Raw genomic sequence first — 27201 nt, 5'->3', positions numbered from 1 at the left:
GTCAAGTGCAGGGGCGGTGCTCAGAGGTTCACAAGTTGACTCATGAAAGAGCAAAGAGCCTATGCCCAAGACTGACAGCAATCAGAATAACTACCCAGTCTGAGTTGAGGTGCCTCACAATGACCTTTGCTATCCACCTGTCTTACAGTGGGGAAGTGGGCACAGAGAAGTAAATGCCCCAAGGTCACACAGCCAACAGACTCAATGGAGAAGCCCTGGGTATAGCAGGAAAGATGGGGCTAATGGTTTCACTTTGAGTATATCTGCACAGATCTTCCTCAACTTATGAGGAAGTTGGGGTTACTTAAAACCATCACAAGTCAAAAATATCTTAAGTCAAAAAAACATTTAACACACCTAACCTAATCATAGCTTCAGCACACTCAGAACACTTACATCACCCATTGTAGAGCAAGTCATCTAACCCAAGCCCTTTTTATATGAAAGTGTTTATTATCGCAGACAAATAGGCATTTTGTAGACATGACAAGAGACTGAAACACAAAACAATATCCAAAAAAAAAGCTGGCAACACAGCCCACTGTACAGTACAGGTGCTTTCCCCTCATGCCCCTGCAGCTCGGTGCTGTTGTCCAGCATCACAAAAGAGGACAGCACTGCATGTCATTAGCACGGAAAAGATCAAAATTCAAAACCAGGAAAACCATTTCTATGGAATGTGTATTGCTTCTGCACCACTGTAAAGTTGAAAAATTTTAAGTTGAACCACTGTAAGTCAGGGCTGTCTGTAGATGCTTCCTCCATGCTCAGGAGCACTGTTAGGGCTCATTTGGTGATGTCGTGTTAGTGCCAGAACAGCACCCTTCTCTCTGTCCAGGAGAAGAGAAACTTTCAGAGAACTCAAGTTCTGACTTTCCTGCCTACCAGTGGAAGGTTAATGGACGTGGACAGAGGCCCAGACACAACTCACGAAAGGCACAGAGGTCAGGAAGGAATGTCAGAGGGCTGCTGGGACCAGATCTCTGAGTGTAAGTATAGCAGGGGCTGGAGATGGAGCCACAAACAAACCACAGGGGATTTTTTAGCAAAGGGGGATGACAGAGCTGTATTTGCCCCTTGAGATGATTCTTCTCCAGGTTCTAGAGTGGGCTGTGGGGAGCAAGAGGGAAAGGAAACTGGCAGGAATCCCTAACAGGACAAGATGGTTGTGAGTGCATGTACACATATATCTCTGCACACACTTGCAGACACACACACAGACACACACACATGCGTACAAGGTGACCTGCACTGTGGGCAGCCTAGATACTGGGGACTTCAAAAATACGTCCCTACTTACTCCAGGTTGCTGACTCTCTGACAGAGGGACCCCTCCAAATATAACCTGAGAGCACAGTTCCAGGAATCCTGTACTGTTTTATGCCATCTGTCATTCTCACATTGTCTTTCAAAGTTGTTTTCTTTTTGTTGTTTCCCTCTAAATTGGCTTCCCTTCATTTCCTCTGTAGGGATCGATAAAGATTACAAATTGATTATCTAATTTTCCTTGTTTTCTAACACATTTCCTGCCTAAATACAGGAATTAGTAGAAGATATGGCATCATTATGGTGACACCTGAATTGGTCTCATCATCTTTATTTTTGTTTTTGCCATAGCCCTGGCAGTCTAACATCAGGATTGAAAATTACAACATTAGAGACAAGTAAGACCCCAGAAAGAAGCTCCTGCTGTAAACAAGGTGGACAGCATCAGGAGGGCTGGGTTGTGTAAGGTGGAAACCCTCACATCCTCACCAAGTCTGAAAAGATGGGAACTGTGTCACCTGGGGTTCTACTCTAGCACAAGCTGAAAGACAAATATGGTCTTAAAAAAGGAATCATACACAATTCAGTAAACATACTGTGTTCATCCACATTCACAGCCCCCATCAAAGGAGAGCCCCCCTCAAAACAAATGGATTGGACCTTCTCACAGAATCAATCACCAGGGAAACTTTCACACATACTCCATTCCCCATAGCCCTCCCATGCTGACAGGTGGCTCCTCAGGGAGGCATTGACATCCTCACTGCTCTGGGTCCTGGGAGAAACAGCAGCGGCCAAGGCACTGAGTGACACCTCTGCTGCAACCCTGGTTTTTCAGGCAGTGGGATGTCACCTGGAGGGTGAGCCAGTCTGGCTTCTTTAGAACCAGGCAACGTGGGGTTGTGACACTACTGAAAGATTCTAGGATTTCCTTCTGGTAAGGCTCAAGACTTGAAAGGATAATGAAGCCCTGGAAAATACACACAAACCCCTAAACACAAACAGTGTCATTGAAAGGAATTTTAAATGTCTGACTTGCCGGAAACTTTATAGAGAGGAAATATACTTTCTTAGAGTTGGGAAAGGAGGCCTTCCTAAAGTGAAAAAGTGGCTACTCTATGACAAAGGTAGCATGTCAAAGATGTGGGGAGAACAATTACATAGCCACACTGGGAAAAATAAAATGAAAATGAGATCCATTTTTACATAGTACACCAAATATGTAACCGAGTTCTAAAAAAACAAAATTGAGCAAACAAACAGAAAAGGAAAAAAAAGGAAGAGAGGAAGAAACAATACAAGTTACAGAGGTAACACAAATAAGGACCTTTACAATTTAAGAGTGGGGAAAACTTAAATGACTATGAATCAAAAATCCCAAAGGATATGGGACACAAATGAAAATACACATGACAATATGAATTTCATATTACAAAATTTTGTATAAGCCAAAAAAACTGTAAGCCATGGAAAACTGGGAAAATGTTTACAACTTAAAATAACAGAACAGGGCCTCCCTGGTGGTGCAACCAGTTAAGATGCAACCTATGAAGCTATCAGCAGCCTCTGCAGCACAAGTTCGATCCCCAGCTGGCCAGGGAGCAACCCACATGGTGCAGCAGATCTCTCTTGACTCGCCCGCTGCTCCCCTCAGCAGTGTACTTTGGCCATTCTGCCTATTCTGCTCCCCACTCTGTCTCTGGTGAATCCTCTCACCCCCCCATACCTTTGGCTTGTACTCCAGCTCTTGTATGCACAAATAAATCTTTAAAAAATTAAACAAAGAGAACAGAGCCTCCCGGGTGGCGCAGCGGGTTGAACACAGTGCTGTGAAGCTGTCCGCAGCCTTGGCAGTGCGGGTTCAATCCCAGCCAGGGAGAATCCCACATGGTGCCGCAGACCTCGCCTGTTGTGCCCGCTGCTCCCCTCAGCAGTGTGTTTCATCAGTCTGCCTGTTCTGTTCCCCACTCTGTCTCTGGTGAATCCTCCCACCCTCCACACCTCTGGCCTGTACCCCAGCTTTTGTATAAAAATAAGTAAATCTTAAAAAAAAAAAAAAAAAAAAAAAACCCACAACAGAACATTAGGCAAAACGTCTGAGAGTTGCAAAAAGAAATATAAGTGGTCCTTAGACATGGAAAGGCTCAGCCCCCTTCATAGGAATGTAAATTACAATTTCCCTCTCAGCTTGAAGAGGTAGTAGTAGAATTGTCACCTGGAACATGGCAAAACAAGAGCCAAGTCACACATTTCTGGGGTCATTATGTAGTGAGTGCCCTAACAAGGGGAAATAGTCAATATTATATTATCTTACAACATTAGATAAGCCTTTGCCCTTCTACTTGACAATACCATTTCTAAGGATATACCAGCAAAGATACATGGGCAAAAACTTACAATAATGGTGCCTGGATGCAGTGGACAGGAGAGGAGGCAACCACACCCTCCTGTGGAGCAGCCCTCGGGACAGCAGCAGCGGGAGTGGGTCACTGAGAGGACATGATCGCCAGCTGACCCACCAGCTGGACACAGGCATTCAAACAGCTCCCTGCTTCACTGTCCTCGGGTTGAGAATTCTGCTTGCCTTGCCAGCTTTCAGAAGGTGCCCCTAGGACACAACCTTGAAACACTAATGTGGTGTTGAGACCATATGGATGGTGCACATGACTAAGCCTTGTTAAGGCCACCATATACATTCTTAAGATTCTGACTGGATCTGTTTGTCGTGTGCCCATGCAAGATAAGCCTCTGTATAAATTTTCTTGCTTATTAAACCTGCCACCTACCAATGGCCTAGAGTGGCCTGCCTCTTTCTTTAGTTTTACCTTGATACTACAGGGGATAGTTCCGGTTTTCATCAGGAAACTCCCAAAGTTGTGACCCAATATATAACCCCCTTTAAGTAGGGATAGAACAGGAAAACAAATATACTTGGCTTGTATTTTAAAAGAGAAACACTGATAGTATAAACAAACACTGATAAAATGGTTAACTCACTTTGGGGCAAAGTACAGTCAACAAAGTGCTTTGCTTCATAGTTTTTACTTTGGAACTATGAAATGTTTTACAAAATTTAAAAAGCAGCATTAACCCAAAGAGACAATAAATTAAATCTCTTCACAAAAATAAAAAAAAAAAACTGAAACAATTGAACATGGTTATATAGTAGTTTGGTAGTAGAACCACAGAAAACAATTATTTTAACCTGATGTGTCCGAGATGTACCTTAAGGATTAAGAGGACTGCGAGGAATGTGAACTCAGTAGTCTTACTGAAGAAATATTAGTAATTTCAAGATGTATGTGGGATAAAGCAAATGAGTATTTAGTGATGTAAAATAATTAAGATGAGGTCATTAGATTTTCAGATTAAAAGAGATACAATAAAATTTAAAAAGTAAAATCCCTGTAATCTTCAATTTTAGTGAACACAATTTATTTTTCAGTTTAAAAAAGTACATGTCCAGGCATTGCTGATGGAAAAGACTTACAGATGATGTACAAGCTACACATTCTACTAGGGAGAACAAGAGCTCTCAAGAGACTATGTCACTGAGCTGATGCATCTTGTCACAACTGGAATTAAACACTATTAGTGTTGGAAATATCAAGCATTTAGCACCTTTATAGGAAATCGAATGAGAAGGGACAGAATTTTAGCTAAATGATGGCAGAATAATAGAATTAGAAAATATTTCTGTAACCCCTAGTGAAATACAGAATGTGAGTCCATTTAGCAAAGCTGCCCAACCAGTCCATGGGTGGGGATGGAAACTCTGTTAGGGAGGCTGGGCCAACCACATGCAAAGGGCTTCCCAATCTGCAGATCACAAAGCAGGTCACAATTAGACCTCATGCACTTAACTCTGGAAGCAAGGCAGTAATATTGTTGAAGACCCTCCCCCCGCCCCACCATCCCACCTCCACAAATGAACCTGAATCTAATCGGGTTTCTATTACAGGAAATAATGGAGACAGAGATGAAAAGCAACCACAGATTGGCGATAAGTAAATGACCTATTTCTTCAACAAACAAAAGATAAGAAAAGAGAAAAGAAAAATGGACTAGCTGGGGAGACTATTATATTCAGAAAGACTTATGAGGTTTATCAACCCAAGGCAACTTATGGATTCTGATTAAAACTAACAAAATTTAAAGGACTTGTTTTTTTGTTGCTTGTTTGTTTTTGCAGCAATTGGGAACTGGAACATGGATTAGATTTTAGATGATATTAAGGAATTCTTATTTTGTTAAGTATAATAATGATATTCTAGTTGTGTGGGTAATTGTTCCATTAACAGCCCTACAATTTGGAATTTATTCCTCAATAAAACTGTCTGCCTAAAATTCTGACTGAAAATGACGTGAATACAAAAGAAGGAAAATATGCAGTTTCTGGAATTAAGAACATAATAGTTTAATTAGCTAGTTCTCTAATTCTGATTGGTAGATAAATACGCAAATTCTCATCCCCTATCAAGATTCTGATTCAAAAAGGATGTCTGTTGAAGAGTCCTTATATTTACAGTTAAAAATTTAGGAAGTCTGATATTTCCTTCAAAATAGTCCAGAAGGTGGGCCTCCCCTGGTGGTGCAGTGGTTGAGTGCTGGGCTGCGAAGCTGCCCACAGCCTCTGCAGCGCCAGTTCAATACCCGGCCACAGGTGAGGGTCCCACATGGCACGCAGACCTCTCCTGCTGTGCCCGTTGCTCCCCTCAGCAGTGTGTTTCATCAGTCTGCCTGTTCTGTTCCCCGCTCTGGCTCTGGTGAATTCTCTCACCCTCCTGCGCTTCTGACTGTACCCAGTGCTTGTATAAATAAATAAATATTTAAAAAAAAAATTCTTAAAATAGTCCAGAAGGCAGGAAACAAATGGAAAAAAGAAGGAAGGAGGGAGGGAGTGAGGGAGGAAGGGAAAGAAATAAAAGCAGGGAAGGAGAGGGAAAGGAGGAGGAAGGGGTGAAAATGTGGGAAATAGAAAAAAGATTAGAAAATTGCTGAAGTTGGGTAATGAGTAAAAGGGGGTTCATTATACTTCTCTGATGTAAATTTGAAAAATTTCCATAATAAAACAGAACAGAGTTTTAGTTTAGCAGCTTCCAAGGAGCTGTTTTTCAGCAGATCCAGTGTGGGGCCACTCAGACAAGGAAATGGACCAGTCCCATGTTCAGGACATTTGACTGAGTCCATCAGGGAGGAAAACCAGAGGGTACCCCTGTGGGGAGCCTGGAGATGAGAGGACTCAAGCTGAGGGCCATGAGGCTGCAGTAGCTACACCAATCCATCCAGCCTGTCCAACATATGCACCCTGCGCCGCCCCTTCCCTCCCGCAGTGATGCTGAGCTGAGCTATGTCAGTGGCATCTGCTTTGGTCAATGGGAACTTAGTAAATGTAATGCAAGAGAGACTGTAGATGTGCTTCAGCCCTGGGACTGACCTCTCCTGCTCCAGGGACTCCACGATGTCCTAAAATGACTACATCAGGCTAGCCTTCTGGAAACATGCCCAGTTACCCTTTCACCAAGGCCAAGGTCACCAGACTTATGAGGGAAGTGCTCCTAGTCAGTGTTACTGAGATGGTGCAAGTAAGAAGAGCCACTCAAGCAATTCCAAGCGAGAAATGATACAGCTTTGTTATTTTAACCCACTAAAGTTTGGGGTTATTTGTAGCAAAAGCCAAGTGATATGATGCATAAATCAAAAGCTATGAGCAAAAATATGTATTGGTTTCCATTTTCCCCACTATCTTATTAATTGAAAATAACTAGCTTGTCTTGTGTTCCTCAGCAGTTTGAATCTTGTCAAAGAGGCAGAGGATGATTATAGTGTGGACAGAGGTGGAATGCTTGCTAGCTATGCCAGCCTGTACAAATCGGCACCTCTGAGATTTCCTCTTCTTTCAGATGGGGTTTATAAGGACAATCTCCCACACTAGAAGCACCAAGAAATGAAACAGATAAAGCCTAGCACAAAAAAGCGTTAGCAGACAACAGCTTTTCTGGTGTGCTTCTTACCCGTCTACCAGCCCCTGCTGCTTAATGATCCGGTGAGACTCCTCCCTGGAGATCCTGCCGTGGAACCAGTGCTGCGTCTTGTGAATCACTGCAGGAAAGAGAAGGAGGGTGGCATCTTGGTCCCTGTTGCAGAGCAGCTCCCCCAAATCACAGATAACTTGTCATCAGCATGGGGTCCTAACTCCCACAGCTGTACCTCTCATGGTACACTCTGGGCCCACCAACTTTGTGAAGCTCAGTGAGGACTGGACACCATTTTTATGTTCCATATGTACAAAGATATGTGGCTAACATGCATATTTACCTGTACTTAGGGTTGAAGGGTAGAGGGGACTTTGGCTACCTAGGATATTCATCCGTGTGCTTCGCTTCTGCAAAAGAAATCCCAGCGTTAGCACTACAGACAGAATGACACAACCTACAAGTCAACATACACATAGTTTTGGGTGGGAGGCCGGGATGGGAGACTTCCTACGATAGGGCCCTGACCTTGGGGACAAAAGTCACCTTAGCCTCTGACCACACATGTCAAAAAACTTATGGGTCATATAAACTCATAAGGGTTAAAAGGGTTAAAAACAAATGTGCATTTTGAATGATCCCCATGACTGAAGAGGAGGCTCTTGCTCCTCACATAGAAGATAGACAATGAAATATCTGATAAATCCAAGAAGAACATGAGATTTTCAATGAATTCAGGTGGGTCATTCTAAACCTGAAACACAGGGAACACATTTCCAATTTACAGCTGTGGGTTCTTGTTTGGTACACTGTCTCTAAATCTCAGAACAACTGGAAATTTGAGTGATATTCATCCATTGGGAGATTAAGACTCTCTCCATTGAGAGTCAGAGATAGAGAGTTCAAGGCCACAAGCTCATCCATGGTTGAGCCATGATGTGAATGCCTCTGACTTGGCCTCATCAGGCAGGATGCCATAGGCTTCACAGATGGCCACAGCCCGCTCATCAGCAGGAACAGTTCTGTGTGAGAGCCAAGAGGTCAGAGTAGGCCCCTCCTGCTTCCCCCCACAGAGCTCAGGGGTACTAGGAACTAGGAGGAACCTACGATGCCAACTGCTTCCTCTAGTCGAGAGTTCAGATGTCACCCTAAAAGACACAGCCATTTATCTGAGGGTTATGGATGCTACCTGGGAGGATGCCTGTTCCTGTGTGACCAGGGCATGGCTTACCCTCCAGGCATGTCCTTCCTCCAGGGCTGCGCTCTGAGCTTCAGCTGGATTCTCAATCACTCGTCCTGTTTGCCCAGAAAAATCCATTGCCACAAGGGAGTTCTCCGAGACACTGCGCTGAAAAGAAAAGGGCACATGTTTTTTAAATACAGGGGAATAAGACACAGCAGCACAAAGGGGAATCCTGCATGAAACAATTATAAAGATGGCCTGGAAAGGGGACTAGACTGCCCCTCCCCACACCTCCCAACTCTCTAAGGTTCAATTGGAAATTCAGTGCCTGAAGAGCCCTTCAGTTAAAAATGGCTTTCACTTAAGGAGAACAAGAAACTTTCAATCCTCTTGTAATATTCATAGGGCTGAGGCCACCAGGACCAAGAGGATATAAATCCTGTAATACTTCACATGGTACCTAACCTGAGCAAAACATCAGAAACAGGATTGTTAAGGTGAGTCCAGTTCTCACCAGCAGCCTGTTCCTTCTCTTAGTAGCTCAGTTCAGGGAAATATTGAGATTCTGTGGTTAGCATGACAAGTTGTAGGAAAGAACAGTAAAGGATCTTTAAGATCTTATTTTTGAGAGGAGGAAGTGTTTCTATACCTTTGGGAAGTAAAATGTATCATGAGAAGACAAGAAGAGTCATTATAATCTCTAAATTCTCACCAGTGAAGTACTCTAGCATAAAGTACCCATGGATCCCATAGTTGAAAGATACAAAAGTCAAAGGTGGGGAAGGCAGCTTTGCAGTAGAACTGACAGTTATTGTTGGTGGCTTCTGAGCACATAAATGGAGCCATCTACCTAACCACCATGAAGGATGCATGGGGAGATAGAAGGCAGGAGAATTTTCTGCCAGCAGTCACACTGGAGAGACGGCAAAATCCTTCATGGAAATGGTATGTCACTGACTTCTCTGAAATGTACGTGCTCTCTACGGCGCTCCTCATGGTGATCTTGTTTGAAATGGGACATCCACAGTATGTGCTGATGCAGCAGCTAAAAAGGAATTTAACTTTTGAAGCTCATAGCTTCACTTACCACTGGAGTTGAGAAGTGAGAGAGCAGGGCTTTCCGCTGCTGAGGGATTCTGTAGTTCTGGTAAAGGAGCATTCCATACTGAAAGGGAAAGCAGAGTCAGTGACCAGGCTCTCTGAGACCCCAAAGACTCAGAACATGGCACAACCATGACAGTGAAGGATGTTGCTAAGTAGAGAATGGCCAACACTCTGCTAGAAGCCTCCATGAACTAAACTACAAAGACCCAACATAGCACCCAACACTGTCTTTCTAGGATTGTTTCTTCGTAGATGGTAACAGCTAAAATGGTTTTGGGGGTATTGAGTGAGCAGGAGAATATCAGAGCACTAACAGATGTAATAATAAAATCAAGGATAACAATGAACCTTACTGAATGTTTCTATGGGCCCAGTTATATTCTAAGTGCTTTATGTTAAGATTTGATATAATCCGTTATGAAATATATACTTTATATGCAGCTTTTACAAATAGCAAAACTAAATAGAAAAGTCGAGTAATATCCTCAAGGTCATAGTAAAGTTAGGACTCAGGATTTGAATGTACATAGCCCATTTCAAAACCAGTGCTCTTCCTATCCACCAGAGTGACTGCCTACCCAGTTCAGTGGCTTATGCTTTGTTTACTCTGGCAATAAGCACTGCAAATTCTGCAAATTCTGGTACTCTTTCAATACTGCAACTATACTCCTCATATGGAAAAGGACAAAAAAAAAAAAAAAAAGATCAGGGAGAGCAGAAAAAAAAGTTATGCAGGGGACTATATCTCCCCACCCATTCTCCTTTATGTGATGTAACCTTAATTTAAGTTCTAGTGGCTAAAGGAAATGCTTATTTCTAAAACGAAAACATCAAAATATGATAAAAGGGATTTATTCCAGGGATGCAGGTATGGTTCAATATATGCAAAACAATTAATGTGCTATAACACCTTATCAACAAATGGAAGAACAAAAATGTATGACCATATCAACAGATACAGAGAAAGCATTTGACAAGATCAGTGCCTATTTATAATAAGAACTCTTAATAAAACAGAAATAGAAGGAACGTAACTCAAGATAATAAAGACCATATTCTACAAACCCACAGCTAATGTCATACTCAACAGAGAAAAACTTAAGGTTTTTCTTATTAAGGTCAGAAATACTGGGCCTCCCCAGTGGCGCAGCAGTTGAGCGCTGGGCTGCAAAGCTGCCTGCTGCCTCTGCAGCACCAGTTCAATCCCCAGCAGCCATCAAGGGGCCCACATGGTGCAGAGACCTCTCCTACCGCGACCGCTGCTCCCCTCAGCAGTGTACTTCATTCAGTCTGCCTGTTCTGCTCCCAGCTCTGGATCTGGTGATTTCTTTCACCCTCCTGCACTTCTGACTGTACCCAGTGCTTGTATAAATAAATAAATAAATCTTAAAAAAAAAAGAAAGATCAGAAATACTTATCTAAATTCTTACCTAATAAGAATTTCATGAATGGGAGAAGATATTTGCACATCATACACCCAATAGTTAATATCCAAGGTATCCAAACTCAGGCAACTCAACAGCAATAAACCCAGTTTAAAAAATGGATATTCTGATTCTATAGATAGCTGAATAGATATTTTTTGAGAGAGGACATACAGATGACCAATAGGCATAAGAAAAAAATGTTTATCATCAATTATTATTGGATAAATGCAAATCAAAACCACAACAAGGCATCACACCTGTGAGAATGGCTTACATCGAAAAGAACAATAAAAAATGTTGGTAAGAATGTAGAGAAAAATGAAATTTTTTTACTGAATGCATTTTCTGCTCCAATGTATAAGGTCAATCAAATTTTTACTCTAACTCAGAGTATTGTACTATGGTTATATTTCACCAAATTTGGAAGCAATTTGAAAATATGTTTTCAAATGACACTCAAAATGAAGACATCACATTATATCGTGGAAAGAGCTGACAGCTTAACATTAGTAGATCTTTCACACCTCTGCTACATTCTAGTTTCAATAATTAGTTTTCATATTATTTGGATAAATACCTAATACAGGTATTTCGGGATTATATGGAATTTCCAATTTTATTTTCTTCAGAAATCTCCATACCCTTTCCCACAGTGGCTGGACCAGCCTGCATTCTCACCAACAGCGGATGAGAGCTACTTTTTCACCACAACCTCACCAACATTTGCTGATTAGCCTCTTTTTCACAGGGGACATTCCCACAGGGGTGAAGTGGTCTATCAATGTGGTTTTAATTTCCATTTCCTTTGTAATAAGTGAGGTTTACCATTTTTTCACGTTTGTAGGTCATCTGAAAGTCTTCTCTGTCTACTGAGGTCCTTTTCCCATTTTTTTTTTTTTTAATTGGGTGAGTAGTTTCTTTGTTGCTGAATTGTGTAAGGACTTTGTAAATGTTGGAGATTAACCCCTTGTCACATGTGTGGTATGCAAATATTTCTCCTGGTTGCCTTTTTGTTTTTGTGATAGTTTCTTTTGCAGTACAACAGCTTTTAAGTTTGATGTAGTCCCATTTGTTTATTTTTGCTTTTGTTTCCCTTGCTGTCGGGGTTGTATTCCCAAATATATCTTTGTGGTATATGTCCTATGTTTTTGTCCCCTATATTTTATTTCAAGAACTTTATAGATTCTGTTCTTATGTCCAAATCTTTAAACCACTTTGAATTTCTGTGTATGATGTTCACCATGGGTCTTGCTTTATTTTTTTGCAAGTGGCTATCCATTTTTCCCAGTACTATTTGTTTTTTTTTTTTTTTTAGATTTATTTATTTATTATTTATACAAGCACTGGGTACAGTCAGAAGTGCGGGAGGGTGAGAGAATTCACCAGAGCCAGAGCGGGGAGCAGAGCAGGCAGAAGGACCAAAGTACACTGCTGAGGGGAGCAGCGGGCGGCAGGAGAGGTCTGTGCGCCATGTGGGACCCTCCTCTGGAGGCCGGGGAGCAGCTGGGGATCGAACTGGCGCTGCAGAGGCTGTGGGCAGCTTCACAACCCAGCGCTCAACCGCTGCGCCACCGGGGAGGCCCCTAGTACTATTTGTTAAAAAGGCTAACTCTTCTCCATTGTATGACCAAGGCTACTTTGTCAAAGACTGTCCATATTTATATGGATTTATGTCTGGGATTCCTAATCTATTCCATTGGTCTGAATTTCTATTTTTTTTTCCCAGTACTATACTGTTTTACTTTTTAATATTTATTTTATTTATACAAGAACTGGGGTACAGGCCAGAGGTGCGGGAGAGTAAGAGAATTCACCAGAGACAGAGCAGGGAGCAGAACAGGCAGACGGACCTAAAACACTGCTGAGGGGAGCAGTGGGTGAGACAGGAGAGGTCTGCTGTGCCATGTGGCTATCTCCCTGGCCGGTCGGGAATTGAACCCATGCTGCAGAGGCTGTGGACAGCTTCACAGCACTGTGCTCAACCCCCTTTGCCACCGGGGAGGACCAGTACTATACAGTTTTGATTACTGTTGCTGTGTAATATAATTTGAAGTCACAAAGTATGATACCTCCATTTTTTTTTTCTTTTTTCTCAAGACTTTGAGCTATTCAGGGCCTTTTGTGGTTCCATATAAATTTAATAATTGTGTTTCCTTAAAAATGTCATTGGTATTCTGATAGGTATTAAGTCTGTAAAATGCTTTGGGTAATATGGCCATTTCAATGATGTTAATTCTTGTAACTCATGTGTAAAGGACCTTTTTCCATTTCTTCTTTTATTTCCTTTAACAGAGTTTTATACTTTTCATAGCATAGGTCCTTCATCTCTTTCATTAAGTTTATTCCCAGAGATTTCATTCTTTTTGGCACGATTGTAAATGGAACTATATTCCTTATTTCCCTTTCTTCTGATACATAGTTTCCATATAGAAATGCCACTGATTTTTGTGTACTGATTTTGTATCCTACCCCTTTATTGTATTCATTTACTATTTCTAGGGGTGGGATTCCTTTTATGTCTTTTTCTTTCCTAATTGCTTCAGCTAGGACTTCTAGAAGTATGTTAAGTAACAGTGGTGATAGTGGGCATCCCTTTCTTGTTCTTGATCTTAGTGGTAATATTTTCAACATTTTATCACTGAATATGATGTTGGCTGTGGGACTATCCTATAGACATTTCATAATATTTATGTGGGTCCCATTTTTTTGGAGAGTTTTTATCATAAATGATGTTGTATCTTGTCAAATGCTTTTTCAGCATCTGTTGAGATGATCATATGCATTTTGTCTTTTTGTCTTGTTCAAATGGTTTTGATCTGGTGTGTTGAAGTCTTCAACAATGATTGTGTTTTAGTTTATGTATTGTTTCAGAACTGTTACTAGTTGCTTTATATAATTAGGTACTTGTCACTATGGGAACATAAATATTAATAGCTGTTATATCTTCCTGGTAAATTGTTCCTTAGAACATTATACAGTGTCCACCTTTATTCCCGGTTACCTTTTTTAGTTGAAAGTCTAGCTTGTTGGATGTAAGAATAGCATTTCCTGATTTACTCTGAATTATGAGCAGATATGCAGCCCATTATTTTTTGTTTCTTTTAGTCTTTCAGTTTTAAAATGGGTCTCTTGTAGACAAAGTATTGATGGTTAGAATTTTTTCACCCACACTGTTAGCCTGTATCTTTTTACTAGTGAATTCCAACCATTCACATTCTGTTTGATTATTGATATGAACTGTTTATTATCATTTTGCTTTTGATTTTTGTTCATTTTTTTATTGTTTCTTTTCCCATTTATCTCTGCTCTTTCTGTATGGCTTCCTTAGTATTTGTATCAATTTTTTTGGTTCTTTAACTGTGGATGTCTATTCTGTGTTTTTGGTTAGTGCACTTAAATTTGTATGTTTTAGGTCTTTTATGAGCTGGTGTCTGTTCTCCGACATTTAACCACACAAGTTCTTCCCATTTCTTCCTCCCCCTTAATGTTTTGCTATTGACTCATAGGATTCTTCTTCACGAGTCCAGTGTTGTATTATTATTGCCACTTTGCGCAGGAGTTTGTGTTTCAGTTTTTCTTTTCCTTAGAACTCCTTTTAGTATTACTTAAAGAGTGGATCTGGTGGTGGCAAAATCTATTAGCTTCTCTTTGTCTGAGAAAATCTTCACTACACCATCATACTTAAATGATAATTCGGCAGATACAAAATTCTTGGCCGGTTATCTTTTAGGATTGTGAATATTTTCTTTCATTCTTTTCTTGCCTGGACAATGTCTGGGCTGAAATGTGGGTAAATTTGATTTGGGGGCCCTTATAATTTATTTTTTTTCTTGCTTGCTGCAATTTTTTTTCATTATCTTTGATTTTTGATAGTTTGACAATAATGCGTCCTTTTTTGTATTTAAAAATTTTAGTGTTCTCTTGGGCCTCCCTGGTGGCGCAAGGGGTTAAGAACCACACCATGAAGCAATCCGAAGCCTCTGCAGCACAAGTTCAATCCCCGGCCGCCCAGGGAGAAACCCACATGGCAAGGCAGACCTCTCCTGTCTCGCCCGCTGCTCCCCTCAGCAGTGTATTTCGGTCAATGTGCCTGTTCTGTTCCCCACTCTGTCTATGATGGATCCTCTCTCCCACCCCCCCAACCCCCATCTCTGGCCTTTACCCCAGCTCTTGTATGCATAAATAAATAAATCTTAAAAAAAATGAAATTAGTGTTCTCTGCTTCCTGGACATCCATATTTAACTCAATTTGTAGGTTTAGGAAGTTCTCAATTTTTTGAGTAAGATTTCTGCTTCTGTCTCTTTTCCTTCCCTTTCTGGGATCCCTATCACTCTTAGGGTTCTGCTTCTAACAGTGTCTAGTATTTCTCATAGTTTCTTTATTATCCCTTTGTCTTGACTCTCTTCTTCAAAATGTGTATGAATCTTCTATAAATGAAATTCTTTCTTCTGCCAGTTTAATTCTATTTAAAGCAGTTTCTAAATTTGTTAACATTTCATTTGGAATCTCTTTTTTGTTATCTTTATAAATTCAATCTCCTTGGTGAAGAATTCTCCTTGTTCTTGGGTTTCCTTTCTGAGATCTTTTTTGTTTTTATTTATTTATTTATTTAGTTTGTTTGTTTGTTTGATTGTTGTGTTTATACATGCACTGGGTACAGTCAGAAGCGTGGGAGGGTGAGAGAATTCACCAGAGCCAGAGTGGGGAGCAGAGCAGGCAGAAGGACCGAAGTACACTGCTGAGGGGAGCAGCAGGCGGCAGGAGAGGTCTGCGCGCCATGTGGGACCCTCCTCTGGCGGCCGGGGAGCAGCCGGGGATCGAACCTGCGCCGCAGAGGCCGTGGGCAGCTTCGCAACCCAACGCTCAACCGCTGCGCCACCGGGGAGTCCCTCCCCTCTGAGATCTTGTGCCTGCCTATCACCTGCCTTTGGAGGACCTTCCAATATCTCATTTAACACTTTTAATATTATTGAAGTCATCAGAAAGTTTCTCTATTTCTGTCTCCTTTATATTTGTTCACAGACTTCTGTCCCTCTCATTTTGCTTTTCTACCTTATGTTCAGTTGTTCTTTGCTTCCTAGATATGTATATTATCTTATTATAACTATTCGTGCATGTGTAAGTAATGCTGGGACACTAGAGATTTAGCTTTGTTTATTCCCTTCTTAGTTACCTTGGGGTAAAGTGGCTGCAGGAGGGGGGTCTGTTTGAGGGGTGACATTAGTCACCTCTATATCTTCTTTCGCTCCACAGCAAGCTCTATTCTGTGCTTTGGTGATCCTTACTTCATACCTTGCCTCCCTGTTCCTCTCTTCTGAGGGTAGGGCTCTTCCCAGGTGGCAACAGCAGAGTTGAGGTGACCAAGCTCACACTCTAGGATTAATTTTCACTTGCCCCCAAGGTAGTGCTGTGTGTAGTAGGTACATATGTGCTGATTTAATACTATCACCACCCACAAGGTCTGCTGCTGCCATGAGCTGCAATGGTCTTGCCTTAGTTGCTGCTTCTGTGGGGCTGGGACTTAGGTACAATCTTTCCTGAGTTCATTCTAAAATTCTTCTTTCTGCTGAGTCTTGGCTCAGCCTGGCTTCTCTTTGATCTCTTCCATGAGAGGGGAGGGAAGGGAGCTTTTGATGCCCATGCCATCCCAATCATGGTTTCCAAATTTCCTAGGTCTGAGTCTGCAGGGTGGAACTCCACGCATTCATGTGTCAACAAATGTCCTCCAGGAATTTCACAATGTTGTGGCTTAGGAATTAGACTGCCAGACCAGACACATTCCCTTTTGCTTCCTGCTGTTCTTTCCTCTCAGTGGTGACAAACCTTAGTTCTTAAACTCTTTGGGATGGTTCTGGGATTATATAGCAGAGTTGAAGAACCTGAATCATCCTATGAGCAATTTTTTTTAGTTGTTTTTTTTTAAGGGAGAGTTGATTCTAGCCTCTCTAGTCCACCTTGGAGTCTCTAGCCCTGTGTAAAAAAAAGCAACTCTTGTACAGTATTAGTGGGAATGTAAACTGGTGTAACCATTTCAGAAAACAGTATAGATATTCCTAAAAAAACTGAAAATAGAGTTCAGCAATTCTACTTCTGGGTATCTATATGAATATTGTGAAATCATTATTCAAAGAGTTATATGCACCATGATGTTCACTGCAACATTATTCCTAATAGTTAAAATAGGAAACAACCTGAGTGCCCACTGAGAGATGACTGGAATAAGAAGATGTGCTATATATACACAAAGGAATATTCTTCAACTATAAATAAAAGATGAGTTTGCCATATGGAGCAAAGCGGAAGGAACTCAAGGGTGTTGAGTGAAATATGCCAGAAAGAGAAATATAAATATTGGATTATCTCACCTGTATGTACAAAAAAAGGAAACTAAGCAGATGAACAAACAAAGCAAAATAAAAATAAAGCAGTGGACACTGACTATAGCACTGATGCTACCAGAGGCATAGGGGCTGAGGGTGGGAGCAAGGGTGAAGGCAGTGTAATGGATGGTGGTGTGTGCTTATTTTCTTCTCTCTCTTTTCTTTTAGAAAATGGGGGGGGGGTGCGGAATGGGATCGTCAAGTGAGGAAAAAATACACTGATTTATTGGACTTTAATGGAAATCGGCAACCAACAAGAAAATGGCTATTCTTGTCAAGCATACATGCAATATTAAAAAAAAAAAAATTAGCACATATGGACATATGAAGTAATTCTCAAAAATTCCAAAGAATGAGTGACTTAGAAACCACAGTTCTTGCCACAGTGTAACTGAACCAGATGACATTAACAAAAATATGTTTTCATATGTTTGGAAATTTAAAAACACATTTCAAAGAAACTCATAGATCAAAGAAAAAATATATATTAACCTTCTGCATACCAGGTATGACAGAAATCATTAACCTTTCTTATTTTATTAAATGGTTTTTAAAGAAAAGTTTATAGTCCTTTTATATTTTCATCTGTCTTGAGAGGAACAAATAAAACCAAAGAACTCTTTCTCCTTCTTTTGTAAAATGTAACTCATTTCTTATTCTCTGCTAATTGAGTGTGACATTCCCAGAAAAAAAAGAAATGAAAAAAGGTGACAATTGCTTTTTTGCTTCTATTTGCAAAGGGATTGAAGAAATGTCTCCACAGTAAGTATAGTAGCTGTTCTATGCTGTGCAAAGTCAATGTTCAAGTTAAGAAACATCCCCTTCACATGGTAACAGAGTAAACAGCATAATGACATAAATAACACAATGCCATTTCCTTTATCTTAGATTTTAACTGAACATTTGTTTATTTTTTTAAAGATTTATTTATGTATAAAAGAGCTGGGGTACAGGTCAGAGGTGTGGGGGGTGAGAGGATTCACCACAGACAGAGCGGGGAGCAGCAGGCAAGACAGGAAAGGTCTGCTGTGCCATGTGGGTTGCTCCCTGGCCAGCCGGGGATTGAACTCATGCTGCAGAGGCTGCGGATTGCTTCATAGCGTGGTGCTTAACCCCCTGCGCCACCAGGGAGGCCCCTTAACTGAACATTTAACTTAACATTTAAGTTTCATGTTCTTCAGTGAGATGGAATATAAAGTTTATTTCCTTGGGAGCTCCCTGGTGTCCTAGGGGTTAAGTCTACAGTGAAGGCCCACAGCAGCGGCCTGAGTTCTATCCCTGGCTAGGGAGCTAACCCACATGGTTCAACAGACCTCTCCTGTCTCACCCGCTGCTCCCCTTAGCAGTGTATGTCACATATGACTATTCTACTCCCCTATCTGTCTCTGGTGTATCCTCTCACCCACCGCCCCCCCTCTCCTGCCCGGCACCTCTGGCCTGCACCCTGCAGTTCTTCTATACAAAACATAAATAAAAATCTAAAAAAAGAGCCTCCCCGGTGGCACAGTGGTTGAGCGCTGGGTTGCGAAGCTGCCCACAGCCTCTGCGGCGCCGGTTCGATCTCCGGCTGCTCCCCGACCACCGCAGGAGGGTCCCACATGGCGCGCAGACCTCTCCTGCCGCCTGCTGCTCCCCTCAGCAGTGTACTTCGGTCCTTCTGCCTGCTCTGCTCCCCGCTCCGGCTCTGGTGAATTCTCTCACCCTCCTGCGCTTCTGACTGTACAATAAATAAATCTTTAAAAAAAAAAAGATCTAAAAAAAAGTAAGTTTACTTCTTTGTCTAAAGACAGCACAAAAGGTCACTCAAAGAATGATTCACATTGTTGGGCTCAGCTTTCTAATTTAATGGAGCTATAATCTTATAAATTTAATGGAGTTACAATCTTGTAAGAGACACACAAGTAAGTAGCAATAGTGTATGGGTATTAGTGGAAAGGTAACACCAATTATCTGCATGGTGAAGGTTAATATCCCACATAAGAGGCCACAGCTCAGTGTTAGAAACTTGTTGAAGGTGACTAGAACCTTAGCATACAGTGCTTTTTCCAGATTCTGTTACAGTCTACCCAGTACAGGGCTTAGAAAGGCTATTTTTTAAACAATTATAGTTAAATTTCTTCCTCTAGATTTTTAGTCAATTTTAAGGTTTCTCTGTTTTTGCAAAGAATATTTATTTCATCTTGATTTTAAATTCATTTCTGGTATACAGAAATGCATAGCCTATCTTCACTTTTTCAATTTTAAAATGACTGAATTTTATGTGCCTCGATCTTTTTTTAAATCATTTGTAGAAGTTCATTTAGAAGTAGCTGAGTACTCTGATTTATGCACAGAAAGATACAGATTTTTTATTTTAAGATTTATTTATTTATGCATACAAGAACTGGGATACAGGTCAGAGGTGTGGGGGTGAGAGGATTCACCAGAGACAGAGTTGGGAGCAGAACAGGCAGATTGAAACACACTGGTCTGCTGCACCATGTGGGTAGCTCCCTGGCTGAGGCTCAAACTCATGCTGCAGTGGTTGCAAATAGCTTCATAGTGCTGTGCTTGACCCCTTGAGTCACCAGGGAGGTCCTGATTTTTACTCTTGATCTACTTTATTTTCTGCCTATCCCACCTACCAATGTAGAAGAGAACATAGTCTGTGCTTATGGCACGAATAAAGGCTATGGCTGTGGCTGTGGGCACACAGGCATTATGCACCATTCCATGGCCAGGGCTGCCACACATCTGAGCCACTCTGCAAGTCGCGCCAGGGACTTCTAAGAAGCTTCCCGCTCAGGAACACAGACTCTTGATGTTCCAGTCCCCTTTCCTTTGTGTGTGTCCTTGGTTCTCATGAAGACTTATTGAGGCAGAGAGAGTGACATCAGGCAATCAGGCAACGAACACCCCCATTGTCCTTCTTAGTCCTCCATGACTAAGTCCTCTATTCCTCATATAGTGTGCTGTTTTCCTGGGTGGTGTGAACCTCATCCTAATTCCAGATGTGCTTTTCCATACTCTACTGGGTTTGTTCAGAGGAGGCCCTAGTTTCTCCTTGGAGAGCCAGTTTTCCTGAACATCTATTTTAATTGCCTTTTCAATGTCAGGTATTTAAAACCAAAGCAGGGCCTCTCTGGTGTTATAGTGGTTAAGTCTCAGAGCTATCACACTATCACTGCTGCAGCTAGGGAGCTGGCCCACATGGCACAGCAGACCTCTCCTGTCTTGCCCGATGCTCCCCTCCTTAGTGTATTTCAGTAGATCCACCTGTTCTATTCCCCATGCTGTCTCTGATGAATCCTGTCACCCCTTTCACCTCTGGCCTATACCCCAGGTCTTCTATGCATAAATAAATAAATCTTAAAAAAAAAAAAGCAAATTATGGACTCCTGCATTGATGAAATACCTTTCATTTTGAAAAGAATTTTTAGATCAGTTTCAGAAAATTTTAAAAGATGGAGGGATATGGCAAGGAGATGACATAACTGAAATAACCCCCAAGGTATCTACAAAATTACTTAACAAATAATGTGATTGGGAGGAGTGAGGAAAGCAGCAGATATTTTTCTGTAGGCTCTATTCTCTGAGAGCATATCTATGATGTTGGGTACATCCAAGCTATGTTTCTCTTACATAGGGTCAAATTAAGATTTTATTTCATTTTTAAAAAGATTTATTTATTTATTTATTTATTTATTTGTACAAGAACCGATGTACAGGCCAGATGTGTGGGAGGGTAAGAGGATTCACCAGAGACAGAGTCGGGAACAGAACAGGCAGATGACGGAATACACTGCTGAGGGGAGCAGAGGGCGAGACAGGAGAGGTCTGCCGCGCCATGTGGGACCCTCTTCGGCAGGCCGGGATTGAAACCACACTGCAGAGGCTGCAGACAGCTTCACAGCACGATGCTCAACTGCCTGTGCCACCAGGGGATGCCCAAGATTTTATTTTTTTTTAAAGAAACTGTACTGTGTTGGCACTTAAAGGCAGAGGAGGGCCTTGGTTAATTCAATATCAAACCCTCCTCTCGAATTCAAACGCTGCAATTTGAATACAATGCAAATAGTTATTTTAATATTATCTACTATACAGAAATTATAGCTGGATAGACATAATGGGAAATGATGTTTTATGTTTCAGGGTTCTGGGTTCTCCAGGCTGATGCCAGATAAGAGACATGGAATCCTACATGTACCCTCCTACCTCTACATGAGGGTTCTCACATCTGATCTACTTTGGGGGCAAAGATGTCTGCAGGCTAAAGCTGTGGGGGCCTCTCCTCATTATAGACAAGATCTCAAGTCAATCATGAAAAGATGCCACCAAGGTTTCTTGACCTAACAGGTGAGCAAGCCCCTGATATCCAAGAACTGGGCCCTGCGAGGGGATGCTGCAGACTCCCTGGCCCCAAGCCCCACTATGGTTTTCGGCCAGCCTTTAACAGGGCCCCAGTCTCAGGATTTTATTGTGTATTGCCTAAAGTAATCAGATTTATAGCTTCATTTAGCATATGACTACTTTTCCTTTTTCATTCCCTTTTTGCTATTTCCAAAAGAGATTATATACTAACAGATGAAAAAATTCACACATACATATAAAACTTTAAAGGTTTTCCTCCTACTGATACTCCATTTGCACAACTGTATCTACTTTCCCTATAAGGGACCTGTTTTCTCCTGCAGTCCTAGAGAATGCAGACACACATGCCAGCAAATGTATGTATTTCAATCCCCCTCCACAATAACTGTAACATACATTCTATATAAATGTGCTGCACTTGGTTTTTAATTGTTAATAGCTTAACAATTATGATATTCCTGATACCCTGTAATTTATTTAACCAGCCCCCTATTGATGGACATTTAGATTTAAAACTTGTTTGTAAAGTAGTCTATGATATACATATCATAGTCCAGTACTAACATTTTTTTCTCTGATACTAAATCATAAAATCTTAATTTTAATCCTTTTTTGTTTTATCAGTCGCAGAAATAAAATAAGGTTCTAAGACACAGGACTATAGGATGCCTGTCCTTGGAACTAATGTTCTGTGATATCTCTGAGGGAAAGGGAAAGTGCTGAGTTCAGCCTCCTACTGCTTGTTCCTTCATTTACATGGCCTCACCTTTAGTCTCTGACCAGTTGAAAGCTTTAATGAAGGTGAGGATATTCACAGAGAATCCTGTACCAGTGACATGTCAGCCACAGCTGACCAAACAAGTTTCTCCTCCCAACTCCCTAACTTTAGCCAAGACTGTCTTTGTCTTAGAACTTACAACTCACATGGACTTTATACACAAGGGCACGATTGAAAGCAAACGACATTTTGTAGGAAATCAAATTATACTCTCAGGTTTCACTAAAGAGCTTCATAAAATCACTTTGGCAATTTCTCTGAAATCACTGTCAAGGGCATTATCCATACAAGGTTCCATTTAATACATTTTTGTTTAGAACTTACTGGAGGAGACTCTATATATCCCGCCCGCCCCCTCCCCCTCACCTTGGGACACTACTGTGAACTGTGAAATCAATAGTTCATGTTTCCCTCATGACCCAGGTTTTTTTTTTTTTCAAAGGTTCATTCATTTATTTATACAAGCACTGGGTACAGTCAGAAGTGCGGGAGGGTGAGAGAATTCACCAGAGCCAGAGCGGGGAGCAGAGCAGGCAGAAGGACCGAAGTACACTCCTGAGGGGAGCAGCGGGCGGCAGGAGAGGTCTGCGCGCCATGTGGGACCCTCCTCTGGTGGCAGGGGAGCAGCCGGGGATCGAACCGGCGCCGCAGAGGCCGCAGGCAGCCTCGCAACCCAGCGCTCAACCGCTGCGCCACTAGGGAGGCCCATGCCCCAGGTTTTTTAGGAAGTGGGGGTACAATGCTCATCATGAACTGATGAACTGATGAACTGTTTGCCCTCCCCACCTCCCTGGTATCAACATCTCTTTCTTGTTCCTCTAACCCTGTGAGTGGTTCCCAACCAGGGGTAATCCCCACTCCACCCCCAGGGAACATCGGTCATGTCTCTGGATAATTCTGGATGCCACATTGGTTGGGCATCTACTGGGGAGACCACAGAGGTGCCGGTTCCTTCTCTGTGATGTACAGACCAGCTTATGCCAGTCCCAAATGTCAGCAGTGTTGAGGTTGGAAGTGGCTCTGTCACTTCCAGTGTGAAGGACTTACTGTAGGAGGGGCTCCTGAGACCTCATTTGAGAAGACATGTGAGTGACTTGATTAAGAGATGGCTGTTAAGGAAAGTGAGTGATGGGCATTCCTTACTAGAGGCACTGAGCACATGGAAGGGCGCATGGTACCTTGAGGAGTCTGAATGCCATCACCCAGCACATCCGGCCTTGCTCATCCTCTGCACAGAGCATTCGCATCTCTTTAGTTTCGCTCCTTACTTTGTTTGGCTGAAGGAGTTAAGAGAAGGCCAAGTTAGTGTCACAGAGCAGATCAGAGGTATGCCTCAGGTTAAGGTAGGCTGCAGCTTACACACACCAGAGGATCAGACACCAGGGTGATGCATGTAAGTGCCACACTCTGGCACCAGTTTGTCACCATCTACCTGGCACAGACAGGCTCTGATGATGTGATACTTGCTATGTGGCTGAACAGCTGTCCTCTGACTAGGGGGGTCTCTGAGGACACAACCATGTAAGCAAGGTGGAAGGCACAAGGCTGTGGAAGGAAATCTGGGTTCCTCTGCAGTTACAGAGGAAAAGATTTCCAGAAGATGGTGGAGGCAGTTCAAAGAGGTTAGCAGGAGAAAAGCCCTGGAGGTTCCAGGCTATGGAGTTATCTGAGTGGCTCTGACTGGAATCTCCCACAGTAAGACCAACATAATCCCAGAAAAGGGGGGATGCCAGAACTAGTAGGCAGGGCGAAGACATAGCTCATACCCTAGAAGTTGGGTTTAATGTTTGGTGGAGGGGAAGAACTGGTGCAGGCTTATACAGTTGGGTCTCCAGGGGTATCTCAAACCCAGATACAAGAGACAGACACCTCAGAAATCTGGAGGGGATCAAGGACATGAGTGACTGTCTTTTGTGAATCAAGACTATGGGAGAAGCAAAGCCCACTGGCCCTGAGAAAGAAGGGCACAGCCATTGTGGGTCAAGGGCCGGGAGCGCTGCTGGCTACCTGGCCTCGATGACCCTGGCTCCCGCCTCCAGCCTCTCCTGAAGTTGCAGTCCCACCATGGTTTTGCAGGACCTTAGACCTTAAGAAGGTTTGCAGTGAGCTCCTATAACTAGCTACCCAAAGAAACATCACTGAGTTAGATATAAGGTGGGTATTAAGATGGAATGTGTGCCTGCTTTCCATCCTCTCTGAATAGGGCAAGTACCTCTGAGAGGTACTCATAGGCTATCGGAGACCAAGGCTGGCTCCATTCCCACCCTGTGAGCATCTGTTAAAACTCTTAGGAGAGAAGCTCAAGTCTGAGAGTGATTAGTTAATATTATCAACTATTATGAGGAACAGTATCAGACAGCCTCATCAGGAGAGAAGGGAGAGCCCTGCCCATAGGGCCACATGGAAGGATTTGTGCATGCGTGCATGTGTGCATGGCTGTGTATATATGTAGGCCTGTGCATGTTTCTATTTATGTAGGTGTATGCATGTGTGAATGCATGCATGTGTATATGCATGTAGCTAAGTGTATTTTTATATTCACACAGGTGTGTGCCTGTGTGTGCATGAGTCAGCCTGTATGAGCATGTGCCTCACACATACAAGCAGAGGGTGGCAGGGCTGTGGCCATTCCTCTTGACTCTGCCAGTGACTGGAAAGCCACACAGAAAGCTCAGACTGGGGGTCACTAAGTTGTGAGCCCATTGGTAGGCACTGTCCTGCGTCTGCTCTGCTTTCCCTGGGCTCCTGAGCTACTCAAATGCATCAAGTCGACACATCATAAGCACACAAGAAATAATTTAAATGAAAAAAATAATCTGAATGAAAGATAACATGAATGAAAAAAAATCCTCTGGCAAACTGTTTAAAAAAAAACACAAAAGCAACAATCAAGAACAATAATCAAGGAAGTCACTGTTCCAATTCCAAAGTTTCCAGCGAGTACTAATAGTTGACACCTCAGGACAGACTGGAGTGGAGTACCTTTATGCAGAAGCCGAAGTCAGTGGGGGCACTGTACTGCTTCTTGCCAGCAATCAGGGAAAAGATGTTGCTGTCCTCCAGATCGGCAAGCAGCTGCAGGTGCCGGGGCTCCTGTGGCGGGGTGGCAGGATTTACTAGGGAGAACTCACACACAGCAAAAAGCAAACGTCTTCATGTCCTGGTTACAGGGACAGCCGTGCATGCTGTAAGTGTACCCTCTGACAGTTCAACACAATCAGTGTATAGAAAAAGGCCACATCTATCCAGCCCCTGTCAAAATCCCACCTCCCATTTCTAAGACATAGAACTGTTAGAATGTATTTGATACGCTTGTCAAATCAAAGCCCCCGAACCAAATAAATATTCAAATGAAAACCAGGAGTCCTCAATATTTACCCTGTTCTGATTCCTACTTTAGGCTACAAAAAGTCCCTTGACTTAGCATCTATAAGGACAGTGAATAAAATCACAAATTAAGCTGGGAACTGCCCATCCTGGTCTGTTCTGGATAGAAGACATCTACCTACAGAGTAGAAGAGCTGGCTGCCCACGTCTTCAGCAGCTGCTCAATCCCTAGAGCATCACTAGGTCAGCCCCAATGCTCAGCACCCTCACCTGAGTCACCCCTGCTTTCCCCTACTCTCCTGGCAAGAGCAGAAGAGGCCCTCAGGGTTAGAAGGTAAAGGTGAGACAAAAGCAGGGTAAGCCTGACCCCTACTGAGGACAGTACAAGAAAAGATTAGGTAAGAATGTGCAAAGCCACCAAAGGAGACCCGGAGGCAATCCTCACTCTCCTTAGAGGCGGCAGCTGTTTTCATCAGTCACACTTCTTTCCACTGGGGTTAAATACTAAACTGTAACTTATTCCATAAAATGACTATAATAACATATATTAGACTGGCATTAGGAATACAATAAACTGTCAAGCACCCTTATGAAAAGCCTGGATCCCAGTCACTAAATTAGGGAAACTAAGCATCTTTTCAGTGACATCAGCAGCCAGGAGGCTCTGCTCCTAAGCCCAGTAGGGGCACAAAATGGTCAATTTGGGGAAGCTGGAGGATATAGCTGGAGAAGTGCGGGAGGGATACAGTCTGAAGGAGCAGGAGAGATGCAGTCTGGGGGTACAGGAGGGATACAGTCCAAGGCACAAAGGGGTACGGCCTGGGGGTTGCCAGATTTGTGTGAACACCTGGTTTCTGAGATAGGCCAGCAGACCAGTCACTCCGAGTTTTGTTGTTATTTGATTCACTTAATAAGTTATCATGAGCATGGAGGAACCTAAGATACATTTTAAAATGAAGCCCAACTCACTCCGAACACTCACAGCCTATGTGACTGGCAGTGATGAGCTTTGAAACTCACCTTTGAAGCTCCCTTTGTGGAACAATAAAGGCCGGATCTCCGCAAACACACGTACAGCTTTTTCCATGATTTCCTTCCTAGCTCTTTCACATGCAAAACCCCTTGAATTTCAGGACAACTACTGGAGTTTAGAAAATTCTGTTGAAGATCAAGTTTTAAGTCAGATAATGATAACATAAAATAATTTAGGCAGATAATTTAGCATTGCTAATATTTTGATATTTTCTGAATTAGTAAAATATTCTTTTGTCAAGCTGAGCATTTTCAATTGGTTTGTTCCCTTTTAACAGTCTGAAATATCCCTGCATAGAACATAATTAGTATTTAGTATTAGTATTTAAATATTAAAAAACACACAAATGGACCTTTCTAACACTACCAAGAAACACA

General features: G+C 42.3%; 1 protein-coding gene across 3 annotated transcripts in view; it reads right to left on the bottom strand.

Annotated features, from left to right (window-relative positions):
• GRB10 (growth factor receptor bound protein 10) overlaps positions 1–27201 on the bottom strand; it is a gene marked incomplete at both ends in the record, with an annotated part of 127733 nt that overhangs the window by 5907 nt on the left and 94625 nt on the right. For 2 of the 3 annotated variants that reach the window (XM_084248367.1, XM_084248365.1), the window contains 7 exons: positions 7281–7368; positions 7585–7651; positions 8473–8589; positions 9512–9589; positions 23643–23741; positions 25447–25557; positions 26812–26949. In XM_084248367.1, the coding sequence (XP_084104493.1) occupies positions 7281–7368; positions 7585–7651; positions 8473–8589; positions 9512–9589; positions 23643–23741; positions 25447–25557; positions 26812–26949 (698 nt within the window). The remainder of the gene's footprint in view (positions 1–7280; positions 7369–7584; positions 7652–8472; positions 8590–9511; positions 9590–23642; positions 23742–25446; positions 25558–26811; positions 26950–27201) is intronic. The other variant, XM_084248366.1, reaches the window with a different exon arrangement.

This window comes from Talpa europaea (genome assembly GCF_964194135.1).
Source record: "Talpa europaea genome assembly, chromosome: 11".
In the NCBI taxonomy this organism is placed as follows: Eukaryota; Metazoa; Chordata; class Mammalia; order Eulipotyphla; family Talpidae; genus Talpa; species Talpa europaea.
Note: the sequence above shows the minus strand (reverse complement) of the source record. Positions and strands in the feature narration are given on the sequence as shown.